Below are 13181 nucleotides of genomic sequence, written 5' to 3'. Positions count from 1 at the left end.
CCATCACTATGCAGGTAAGAGGGTAGTTTTGATGTGATATTCAACGCTACTGTCACTAGTAATGAAATCGGAGCCTCTAGACGAAAGACACAGGTTGCCACTCCAATTGATTTTCTCAACTCAAAAATCTATTAATTTAGACAGAATAGTAGAACTGGAAAGATATTTAGAAACATGGAATTCAGTCACCTTCATCCAACAGTGAAGAAACTGAAGCCAGGTTTTGCGACTCGCCTGAGATGACACAGTTTGTTAGGGACACAGATGGTACAAGAAACCTGAGGCTCTGGCCCTCGGGCCTGGACCACTACATGGTACCTGGAGCACCTCAGATAACATTAGAAATCCAAGATCAAACTTTTACTTCCATCTTGGTATCTGTGTTAAGAAGAAAAAGATCTGGAAAAAGGTATCATTACAGGTTTCTAACAGGGTATAGGAAGGAGTATAGTTGAAAAGGGGAGAAGGCAGAGGAAAGAGATCTTGAATAATAAGACTCTGAAACTTCTCAGAAAAAGTGTGTTTTGTGGCAGCACCACGATTCATTTGTGTTTCTGTCCTTGTTTCCAGAATTTTCCCCAGAGAATACCTCTTTCAACAGATCCACCTGTACTCCCTCGCTGATCTACAGCAGGTAAGCACTCAGAGGGGCCATTTCTTTTCTGTTTTGTCGCTGGGGAAGTATATTTGTTGGTTATTGTCGTGGCACCGAATTCTGCCGTCATTAGGGTAGTTTTCTTTACAAGTCCTCATAGTCAATTGATTTCTATTCAGAATGGGGAAAAAGAAACAGTAGGAAAAGATATTCCAGGACAATAACAAATGTTGGCAAGGCTGTAGAGAAACTGGAGCTCACAGATTGCTGGTGGGGATGTAAAGGGGTACAGCCATTTTGGAAAGCAGCTTGGCAGTCCCTCAAAGAATTAAACAGTTACTATATGACCCAGCAATTTCACTCCTAGATATAGACCAAAGAATTGAAAACATATGTCTACTTTAAAACCTGTCCACGAATATTCGTAATAGCCAAAGAGTGGAAACAACCCAAATTTTCATCAGCTGATGAATAAACAGGATGTTGTAGCCACACAGTAGAATACTATTTGGCCATAAAAAGGAATGAAGGACGGATGCATGCTACAACATGAATGTACCTTGAAAACATAATGCTAAAACATAAAGACAAAAGAATATATATGATTCATCCACTTAATGAAATGTCCCAAACAGGCAAATCCATAGAGATAGAAAACATAGATGAGTGTTTGCCAGGGCCTGGGGAGAGCAGGGGAATGAGGAGTGACTGTCCAGGGTTTCCTTTGGGGCTGATGAAAATGTTCTGGAATTAGACAGTGGTGGTGGTTGCACAACTTTACGAATATACTAAAACCACTGAATTGTATACTTTAAAAGAGTGAATTTTATGGTATGTGAATTATATCTCTGTAAAAAAAATTGTACGAGATAAAAAGATATAAAAGGCAGTGAATATATTAAACTCTTTGTGCTCAAGCCAAACAGTTGGATGACTTTAAATTTTAATAAAACATAACAGAACACATAAGAATCAAAATCGTGCTTTTATATTTTAATGAGTATATGTCTTTTTAATGATTGACAGGTTAGCAGCCAGGAAGAAAAGCAATATTTTGTCTGTTTAACCCGAAGTTTTGAATATGTTAAGCTTTGGTTAATCATTTAAATCAACAACTCGTTCCCTAAGAAGCTTTCCCTCTCCCTCTCCCTATTGATTCTTTCAAGAGTCAATTTAAAAAAAATAATTGTGACAATTTTCAGAACATCTCAAACTGCTGTGATTCTATTCTTTTGTTTGTTGTTGTTTTCCTCTCTGGTTGTTTTGCTCAGAAGAAATGAGGTTCAACTTAAAAACTGTGTTCAAATCCTTCAGTCATTTTTCAAGACTTTAAAAAACAATCTTAAAAAGTCATTTAAACTGAAGACTTTTGTGTTCTTTGTCCCCAAAGGTAGGAACTTTGTTTTAAATAGTAAGCATAGTTTTAGAGCATTTAGTGGAAGAGGTCTGACAGAAGAGTAGGGTTTTTATTTCCACTCGTGCATCAGGTTTAAACCTGTCTGCGCATGTCAGCTCCCTCCTCCTTCAGTCCTGCCTGCCCATTACCACATAACCCAGCAGTGGCGATCTGCTGGCTGGGGTGGAAATTGCCCGGTGGTGTTCAAGGGGAAGAAGCATCGATGAAAATACCCATTATGCATTTATGTATTTTCTAGGACTCTACCTGACCATAGTGTCTGAAGACCCAGACTCTATCACTGAGATGTTTAAAGGCACCAACGTATTTCTCGTAGGTGGTTTAAAACAGAATGGGTAGGCTCCAAAGTGAGTCCTCTTTGAGGAAACTTTTCAGAAGTGAGTTTTGATACCAGATGAAGAGAAAGAATCCGAATAATTCCATATTCATTTTAGAGTGTCAAAGTAGTGTGTCCATTTGCCATAATAAAACCTGCTTTTTAAAGCTTTCTTATACCCTGGTGTCTTTTTCCCCCCCTTTCATTTTCTGTTCTTTCCCTTGTAATAATCAAACCACACATGCCAAGCAGCTTACTTAAATCTTGGTGGGCTAGATCATTAGCCCCCAGAGCGCCATAAGCAGCTTAATCATTTTTCAGCCTCAGTAAGAAAGGGACAGAGGCAAAGCAGCGGCTCCTGAAACTCCCTGTGGGTGGGGCAGCTCAAGTTCCCTGCATCCATTTACGCTAACTGGTTCTTTGTGCCTGGCTTTAAGATCCCCAAACTTATCATATTTAGAGGAAGTTTAATTCAATTACCTTTTCTGCCTGAAATGGGTAAAATTGGATTTAGCTTTTGATCTGTCTGTATCTAAGCTATCAGTCCTGCAAGGCACCTCTGTGCCACCATCCCTTGGTTTTTGAGTAAATTTCAGGCATGTTTTCTGGATCAGAATGGTTTTTGCAAATGAATATGTAAGGAAAGGGAACACAGAAGAAAAGAAAATACTATTGCTTTGTGACTGAGCGTGTCGCTGGGAGCAGGCAACCCAACCTAACCGACCCAATGGCCAGCCCTGTGGTGTCCTGTGCCATTTTGGCCTCTGTCTGGCTGCTTCGTCATCCTGTTTTATGTTAGCTTCAGGAGTCGTAGAGTAAATTATTTTCCCGTTTCATTCCTCTCCTCACTCCTAAAATAAAATTCTCTATAAAAGCAGATCTTTCAAAACAAAATAATATCTAGAAAAATGCATGTCAGTTTATAATTTTGCAGGGAGAAGACAAACAAAAGCAAGTAACATGAAGAGTTATAGATCTCAGTAATGACAATAAATATCCTTAAAGGCATAGATTCCTTTCTACATATTTCTCTTGAATTTGATTTTTTTCCCCATTAGCTTTTATTTAAAAAAACAAAATGTAGATATCTAAGACTCTACCTGACCAAAAAGAAAAAAGGTAAGAATTTAACAGACATTGTAAAGGTAGATTTATAATTTAAGTATACATAATTTTTAAATAACATAGTACACAAAACACTAATACCTAAAATAAAGATGCTGAAGAAATTCTGATACCAAAATATTTGCAACCTTCTTTACCGCTCTGTTTTCATTTTTGTAAGTCACAGTCCCTAAAGTTTTAGCAGATAGACTCAATTCAAAACTTTGGCTGAAGATTTCAAAATACCTCAATGCTTTTGATGTTACATTTAAGACAGGTTTTTCCCTTCTCATTACTTGAGTGTACTGGCCTCTTTGCACACACACTCCCTTACGATGATACACTTGGACAACCGTGAGGAAATAAATAGTGCAGACTGACATTGCTTAGCCAAGGGAGTGCCCTCTAGTTCTCGGAGCTGTGGTCCCCTGCCCACTGGCCAGTAAGGGCCAGTTATTGGCAAAAGTTGTAGCCTATGCTGGCACCGAGTCTCGAACTGTCTGTTTCACCAGTGATTAAGGTGCTCACGGGGTCTGACTAGCACGTCAGGAAGCTAGTAGTCGAACCACGAAGTCATTGGCCGACTATAATCAGTGTCAACATTGTAACATGTAAGATAAGAGCCACGTACTCTTCCTGGCCTAGTAGTGGGGCCAAGGAAGGCAGCAGATGCGGGGGACAGAGGCTTTCCAATCCTTGAAGCTTGAGTTATGCATTTCTGAAGTCTTGAATTTCAGATGAATTTCTGTTCAGCAAAGTGAATATTGCTAGAAAAACCTATTAAATCTGTGCTCTTTGAATGTGAATCTAACAGAAAATAAAATCTTATGTAATAAACAGAAGATTTCTTTCAGAAGGCGAGAATGCACGGTGGATTTTTTTGGAACTGATAGAGTGGTTGCTTATACAGGCCTGGCAGGCAATGGCTAAACACATGTGAACAAATGGACAAGTATCGGTACATGTTTGGAATGGGGAAACTGAGGTATTCTTTTTGAGAGCTTTTTCCTGGTTTGGTACTTCGAGAAGGGGAAATAGAATAGAATTTGTGTTTTGTTATTTTCAGTCTATCCAGTATTATCACAATCCATGGAAAAGCTTTAAGATGGAAATACAATCAAAAGAGAAGCTCCAAAGGGACAGCAGGAAGAGGACGATAACTCTCAGTGCATTCCCTCTCTCCTTTCCCCGTGCAGTATGTGACAAACCATCTCCTGACTCACGTCTCCCTGGCTGTTTTAATGCTGATAAGAAAGTTCCACATTTTACCAGTAGAATACATTAGTATATGTAAGTTAATGTTCAAGAGATTGTAGTTGGTCGTAAGGAGCCAATCAAAACCCTGGTTTAATATGTCATTCCTCGGACTGTGTAAGTGATAGGAGAATTCTTCTAAAGTTCCTTCTACTTGCTGAAAGGAAAGGTCAGATTTAACTTCTAAATTTTGGCTACCTGTGCTCTTGTGACAAAAACCTAAAATGTATATTAATGACTAACTCTTCTGGTGTTACTCACCTTTGGGGCATATGTAAGTTAAGCACTGAATGATCGTGTTTGTACGTGATTCATGAGAAAGGATACTGGATGATCCCAGGGGTGAGGCAGCCGGTTAGAGTAGCCCCTCCCCACCGGTTCCCTCCACCGCCCACCACCTCACCCCTCAACACACACACTCTTCTTGTGGGACAATCTGACAAACCGATTTCCCTATTGTTCACCTTCCCTAGGCCTTAAATTTCCAAACTAGGCTGTACCTTCAGGTTAAGGCAATTTCGATTCTAATTAATACGAAATATAGTATCTGAAAAGAACAAATTATTATTTTGGCACAAATTCATGTGTCTTATTATTAATAAGCTGAAAACATAGTATGATATTCAAGGGGAGAGAGATTTCAACTGATAAGGTTGAATGATGAAAAAAGGGTGGAAAAGTCTGGAATTTGGAATACTTACGAAAGAGATGTGAAGTGGGGAAGGATGCCAGAGGGGAGGACTCATAGCACTTAAGAGCCGTGAAGAGAGAGAGGAGTAAATCAAATGCACACTACCTTTCTCAAGTTGCCTAGGTCGGTCTGCACTGTTTGTTTTATGCTAACAGAATCAACACTTATGCTAAGCAGCTGGGCTTGTACTTTTGATGAATTAATGGTGATGGATGGATGAATACATACAAACACTATCTATCCTAAACTCACTAAACCAAACTAAAAGAAAACCAAACTAACTACTTTACTGTTAGCCCTTAAGCAAAATATTAGAACTACTGATCTGTAAAATTACAACACACAGAATTCTAAAACTGAATAAAAGTTTCTGCATTTTATATGTCAGAACAACAGTGAGTTGTTCAATGTTGCACGCTTTCTGAACACTAACCATTCCCGAACAGCTAGCTAACTTTTCAGTTACCTTTTTCGCCAATCCTCCTTACCCATGGAGCTTAGGAATTGTCATCTGTGTGATCTAAACATTTGTCAAAATTGGCCTCTGAAGAAGTCAATCAAATGGTGGTCCTACCGTGAAGATTTTCTAGTGTTTTCTAGCTAGCAAATATGATCACCAAAAGGCAATGTTTAAGGCATTTCAAGGCCACTTTTTAACCACATACTTTACTGAATTCTCCGAGGAAGTTATGCAAGTGATTTTGCATAGTCCTGCCCCACCAAGCAAACACAAACTCAGAGAATGTTATTCTCTGTGGGCCCTATTCAGAGCCAGCAGACAAAGGCCGAGCCTAAGTGCGCACCCAGTGCAGTAGCCCTTTCACCGGACAAGTAACAGGTGATGACCCTTTTCACACAGGGGCTGACATCTTTGAATTCACAGCCCACGGGAACACGATGGCTCCATCCCCACAACCAACTCATCAGTCCCCAAGCCTCAGGAGCCCCAGGAACTTGTATTCATAGCCTCTCAGCACCCCTGATCCCCACGCCATTGTCTACCCAGGCATTAGCAGGCAGGATAACTAATTAGGAGCATTTGGATTTAACAAGCAGAAAAACAAAGCGTGACAGCCTGCCTGTGTTGTTCTGTGTCCGCTGCTGCCGGCACTGCCTTCAGACACCCCTTAGCATAACCTGGGGCGAGACAGCAGTGAGGCCTCCATTAAAACATCACTAAAACCTCCATTAACTACGTCAGCCAGGGTTGTTCCAACCAATGAAGGAGTTAGGAAAGAGGACCGTAAGATATCTATGGAAAAAACTATGCCTTTGAAATAAGTGGATCTTTAAAAAGTGCAAGTGTGTGTGTGTGTGTGTGTTTCCCTTGGCAATCTTTCAGGGGGGAAGGGAAGGGATTGAATGTTATTCTTTGAAGGATTGGCAGGTTGGCAGCAGAGCAAATGGAAAGCCACTCTCTCTCAGGAAAGCAGGTGTATTGTGAGGAGGTGCTGAACAATTCATGCCTCCTGTTCAGTCTCCCAGGGTATTTCAGATCATGGGCGGAGGGAGAGGGATGAGTGACAACCGCTGCTAAGGGCCAGGGCTGGAGCCCCAGCCTTCTGACTGCTCCCAGAGGCCTTCAGTCTTGGGAGCCCTGCTGATCACAACTTCTGGGGTTTGTGGGGTGGGGGTTTTTGGTATTTTGGTGATGGGGCCAATTAGTTGAGTGAGTTAAAGCAGGTGATTAGCAAGGTGGTGATACAGATTGTTCTTTATACCAGCTGGTTCAGTCTTTGCCCAGAGGAATCTTTGTATTCAGGGGCTGTGGCAGAAAATGTGGCTGGCTAACGGCAGAGTTACCGCTCGTTTGGGGAAACCAGGTCAGAAAGATAACCATGTGTTGTTGACTGTTGGATACAGAACCTTTTCTGCCAGGTAAGAAAGAGCTCAGCTGAGATAAGGACTCCAGAAGCCAAACCTGAGCCCCTCAAGTATAAACAGCATGGTACTAGATGAGGAGGCAGCCACAGAATTGAGTGGTGTTTAGTCAGTGCTGAAGTCACTTTCCTGGAGGCCCTGTCTCCTGGCCCCCTCTTCTACTTTGGTATCTAACCCTCCAGATCCAACCAGTGGTGGAATTGGACTCTCCACTTCCTGGCCCCACACCCTGCACCTCACACAGAAACGTGATTATTCACTAGCAACAGGTAAGAAAGGATTTGGGTCAAAACTAACCTATCACAGGGTCAGAGAAACAGAAATGCCTGCCACACCATCGATTGGTTAGTATTACCATGTTTCCCCCAAAATAAGACCTAACCGGAAAATAAGCCCGAGCCTGATTTTTCAGGATGACATCCCCTGAATATAAGCTCTAATGCGTCTTTTGGAGCAAAAATTAATATAAGACCCGATCTTATCTTCGGGGAAACACGGTTGTTACCTATTACTGTATACCAAACCACCCCAAAACTTAGTAACTTAAAACCCAAGTCAACCTTCATTGTCTCCCACAGTTTCCGTGGGTCAGGAATTCAGAGTCTGTTTAATTGGGCTGTTTGGCTGTGGAGTGTGAGGAGCCACAGTCCAGAGGCTGGTCAGGACTGTAGTCCTCTGAAGAAGCCTCTGACTGCCAAGGTGGGCTTCTCCCACAGCTGGCAGTTTGGCTGGTGCTGGTCATTGGTGCGAGGCCACTCCTCCCCACGCAAGCCTCCCCACAGGCTCCTTAAGTGTCCTCACGACATGGTGGCTGGCGTGTGAGTGATCTGGGGACTGGAAGCCAGGCGAAGCTGTCCTTCTTAGGACCTTTCCTTGGAAGTCAGATAGCCTCACTTCTATCACATTCTATTCATTTGAAATCAATCGCTAAATCAGGCCCACATTTATGGGAAGAAAATTGTAAAACCACCGTATCCTGTAATAATAGCATTTTGTATTTGTATTTTGCTTTACCCTTTAAAAAGCATTCCCACAACAACTTTGTAAGCCAGGCAGGTCTGCCTTTGTAATACCCCCTTTATAGGCAAGAAAAACGAGCCTTACAAAAATTAGCTGGCTTGCCAAAGCTACACAGCATCTACTGAGTGATGGAGCTATGACTGAAGCCAAGGTTTTCTGCGTCCTTATCCAGTGTTCTGTTTGCTGTACTACACGAGAGAGTGTATGAGTACAAAAAACAGGCAGCGTCTTGGGTAATCTCATACTTGCCATGCTTATAGCACAGAGATATAAAGGGGAAAAAATAGTTTCAAAAAGCTCAAGAAGAGAGAAATAGGAAATTGGTCATGATTCTTATAGGTGTTTCCTGTGTACAGCCTAAGAGGCCTAGAGAAGCAAATGCTCCCCTCTTGCAGGATACACTCACAGGGAGTAGCCTTGGCCCCAGAAAGGCACGTAGGTGCTTTTCTTCACCTGTCCTCTATTGCCCTGGTGAAACTTCCCTTATGCCACCAACAGCCAGAAATGAAATGGGGCCCCAGGAGCCCTTCTGCTTCTTCCTTTTTATTCAGTTCAACTCAACAAATGTGTCAAATGCCCCCTGTGTGCCAGGCAATGTGCTGGAAACAGAGGGCATAAAGCTAAATAAGTCACAGGCCCTTCCCTCCCGGAGCTCAGTCTAATGAAAGAGGCAGACAAGCATTTTTTATGTCAGTGAAGCGGAACCCAGGGTACTTGGGAAACATCTAACCAAGTGTGGCAGATTATATTTTGCAAAGACGACCGCAACAGTATCTTTCATTCCACCTGCCCCTCTTACACTATGACCTTGACATTCCTCCCATTGAGAGGTGGCGTCTATGTTCCCTTTCCCTGAATTTGGGTGGGCCTGTGGCCACGGAAGTGATGTGATGTGACTTACTAAGCTGGGTCATAATAGATGATACATCTTCAACCTGGTGCTCTATGAGCACGCTCACACTTGTTGACCAGCCACCATATTGGGAGGGAACCCCAACTAGCCCACAAAGAGAGACCCCATGGAAAGGCCTGACAGCCTCGCTGAGTCCTGGCTGACAGTCATTAACAACCACCTGACAGGTGAGTGAAGATACCCCCAAATGGTTCCCACCCCTTGCTTTCTAGGAGGCTGCAGGTGAGGCTACAGGTATCATGCAGCAGAGACGAGACATCTCTACTCCGTGCTGCCTGAACTCCTGCCCTACAGAATCTAAGTATAATAAAATGATTATCTTACACCGCTAGGTTTTGGAGTAATTTGCTTTGCAGCAATAGTAAGCAGAACCCCCAGTATCTCAGCTGCCAGGGAAGGCTTCCTAGAAACTGTACTTCTGCACTGAGATGTGAGGACCCATGGATGTGAGCCAGGCAGAGGAATGGGAAGAGGACTTCCGGTCTCGGTCGCCTCAAAGCCCTCAATAACCTAATCCACAGTGTTTCTGTCATGGAGAAAAGCAGGAGAAAATTTTGATTACTGACTTGGACATTTCTGAAGAACATTCGGTCTGCATGCTTCAGGATTACTTTGTAAATTATCTCAACAAACCTTCACAGAATGAGTATGTTGGGATCACTTCACTTTCCTCAGAAATGAAAGTCTATTATAGAGTCTATGAAAGAGTCTCCAGCCTAGAGCTGCAAAGAGGGGAGAGTTTATAATCTTTCCATCCCACCTGTGCACCTGAGACATGAACCCGATTCTCTAACACCAAACCCCTGGCTGGGTGTTTTCTCCCTGTTCATTTATTCATTCAGCAAATATTTATCAAGCACACACTATGTGCCCAGAGCCATGGTGGTCCTGAAGCTGAGAGGGCTCATTTTCTCAGAAAAGGACAAGTGTTTCTCACTGATTGTAGTCAAACTCCCGTGCTCTGCCTATGTGCCAAGAACTTAGAGTAGAGGTGATCCATGATTCTGCTCAATCTAGCGATGCCCGCTGGGATTTTACCCAGGGTGCCTCACGTCAGCCCTTCTACCACATTTTCAAGTGGTCCTCAGGCAGCCAGAGGAAGCACAAGAAGGCTTTGTCTGGTCAGGTGTTGAGGGTTGAGGAGGTTTCTAGCACTTTCACCAACTTCATTCACTCAATGGTGCTCCAGAAATGGAACCAGCAAGCATGGCAGCCTCACAGTCCAGCATTAGCACGTGTGTGTCTTAGCTAGAGAACCGTTGGCTGTATATAATGGTGGCCTGCAATTCCACTACATTTGGGACTTGCTGGTTTTCAACAGGAGCACCCCCATCTTTCTGAGGAAAACTTAGAAGACTGAGTGGGACAGCTCTTCATGTTATTGTGTTTTTATTTTAATTTCTGGCTAAATCCTATTAAACCATCAACACATTCGCTCCTGGAATGTTAAACAAGATTCAAAATCATTTGTGACAGCAAGGAAGATCTTCATAGCACAACAAATCAAGAGAAGGTATAGGGAGCAGCACTGGTCATTCAGAAAGCTGCTGAAGCCGTAAGAAGCCTGGACTTCTGTAGCTGTTGGGCAGGTTTCTTGTCACTCAAATTCACTTTCTTCCTGAGAGCTAGTCATTCATTTATCCATCATAGAAGAAGAAAGCGACACGTCTGTTATGCACCACTCACTGTGTCAGGTGCCGGGGACAGGAGGAAAGCTACTGGTATGCTGGGCACAATAGAAGACGCAGTCTCACCAATCGCTTTCGCATTTAAAGGAGGGCAGGATGGCTTTAGAACAGGGTTTAGTTGACTCAGATTCCTGAAGAGGCCAGACAAGTGGCACCGTGCCCGAAGCAGGGCCAAAGTGAGACTTCCGGTTGTGAAAAGAAGCCAGAGAACGACCCCTCTGAAGGGGACAGCTGTTACTCAGTGTCCCCAGAGTTGTCATCCCTTCCCATTTTCTAAGAGAAGTCGGAAATCCGTATTTTTATGTGAAATTTCTCAATATTTAAACACTCTGCAGGCCAAACAAAACACAGTCACTGGTTTTGACCTCTGCTTTATAATAGAGAATGCCTGCTTTTGTTCCGTCAAACTAATGAATACTCAATTACGAGGAGGAATTTGGGGGTTAGTGTTAGATTGTGCTCCTCCAAAGGCTGCAGACCCCATCCCAAACCCTTGAGATACTAATTGACAGACTTACACAGGCTGACAGCTGGGCTCTGAAAGTGGACACACACAAGGAAACAAGCAAGCTATTCCAGGTCACTTTGCAAGGTCAGAGTAGCAATGCAAACACTGGGAAGGCCGAAGACAAAGGTCAGGTGGCAGCAAGGACACCCTCCATTTCCTTGAGCTGTCAGTTAATAAATCATATTTAAAACATATCACCACATTCCCTCTCCCTGGCACTGCTTTTTGAGGGAGAAAATTAAATAGAAATGAAAATTAAGATGGCTGTCAGGAGACCAGCAGGCCAGTGTGAGGCCAATGTGAGATGAAGTTTCTGCCTGGAGCAAAGGTCTTCAAAGAGGTAATGATACCTGACCTTGGGCATCGCAGAGGGGCTGGATGGTCTAGTGGTTGTGCACTGGAGCCCTGGAGCCTGGCTGCCCACACTCAAATGCTAGCTCATGCGAGACGCACTAGGTGACCTTGGGCAAGTCACCTTTCTTCAAGAAGCACTTCATCTCTGAAGTGGGGAATAATAGTACCTTCCCCAAGCAGTTTTTGTGAGGCTTGAGGAGTTAATATGTGTACAGCACTTAGAACTCTGCTTGACACCTAGGGCTGAGGAGATATGAGCTTTCCTAGTGGTCCAAGTTCTGGTGTTAGTGTTGCTATGAAACGTAGACCTTTCCTAAATGGCTCCCTGTAGCTTTCTTCAGCATCACCAAGACTCTGCCTCTGTGCACACCAGACTCATGACCACAGAAGTAATGTTTGCTACACCCCACTTTTGCCCCTCAGATTCGGCAGGGATGTCTAGGCCCCAGGATCCTGCTGTAGCAGCAGCTATGCAGTCACCACATGGAGCAGCACCTTGGTAGGGAAAGCTTCCTCCTGCTTCCAGGGTGGTCTAGACCAGCCCTCCCCAGTGGCCCCAGGGGAATTGTACCTGGAGAGCCCTCCCCCGAGCCCCTCCCCTCCCCCCCAGGCAATGAGAGCTCCCCAGAGCTATGCTAGAGCAGTCAGGTGTTGCCCTCTGAGCCTCACCACCTTGCTTTGGTCTGGGCTGAGAGGCATTCAGACTTTGAAGGCCTCAGAAGGTGGGTTTTTGGCTCCCCCAAAAAGGAAGGCATCTTCAGCACCTGTGTCTTTAAAGAATGCATGCCTTTTGGGTGGGTAATGCACAGATACGGTGTCCATTTTAACAAAAAATATTTTCTCTATAATCATAGAATACATATTTTTGTGCTTAAACAAAATATATTGAGTTCACACTATTTCTGCAGATATAGAAGGGAGGGGCTTACCATACTAAAATGTGGGCAGAAACAAAGCGAACCCATGTTCCTTCCCACCTGCAATTATAGTTTTACTGGCTTGTAAAGCACACGTAGAATTTGCAGTACATTCTCCCTTACAGTAGGGGAGAGGCCCTGCTGAGAGTGTAATTGGCTTTCTAGCTCCCTTTAACGCTGAGGCGGAAGGGAGCTTGGATTGAACAGCCTTTACTCTTAGAATAAACTGCTGTTGAATTGTGTTTAAATTCCACGCGTCCCTGTGAATGCATGTATTCTATTAAGTCTTAGGAGTGGAAGCACAGCTTATTCTGAAAATACCCCCATCCCTGTCGCTTCTCAGGGCTCTATAAAAGCAGAGTTCTTTTTCTTTTTTTTAATGGATTTTAACTTAACCCTCATAGGGATTATTCTCAACCTTGTCAACCTGTGTTAAAGATATACAAGTATGGCATCTTTAAATGACAATTTTATACAGTACATCCAACTTTGGACTACTTTCTTTCCCCAGGCTTTGGCTTTG

At 43.4% G+C, this 13181-nt stretch overlaps 1 protein-coding gene across 5 annotated transcripts in view; it reads left to right on the top strand.

Moving 5' to 3' along the window:
* The window catches only part of PLEKHM3 (pleckstrin homology domain containing M3), a 169053-nt gene that overhangs the window by 94782 nt on the left and 61090 nt on the right, over positions 1-13181 (top strand). For 4 of the 5 annotated variants that reach the window (XM_019726927.2, XM_019726928.2, XM_074312178.1 and 1 more), the window contains exon 6: positions 571-634. In XM_019726927.2, the coding sequence (XP_019582486.2) occupies positions 571-634 (64 nt within the window). Of the gene's footprint in view, positions 1-570; positions 635-2250; positions 2497-13181 lie in introns of those variants that run through there. The other variant, XM_019726929.2, reaches the window with a different exon arrangement.

This window comes from Rhinolophus sinicus, linkage group LG01, assembly GCF_036562045.2.
Source record: "Rhinolophus sinicus isolate RSC01 linkage group LG01, ASM3656204v1, whole genome shotgun sequence".
Classification (NCBI taxonomy): domain Eukaryota; kingdom Metazoa; phylum Chordata; class Mammalia; order Chiroptera; family Rhinolophidae; genus Rhinolophus; species Rhinolophus sinicus.
The sequence above is the reverse complement of the archived record's forward strand: the minus strand, read 5'-3'. Positions and strand labels throughout refer to the sequence as shown.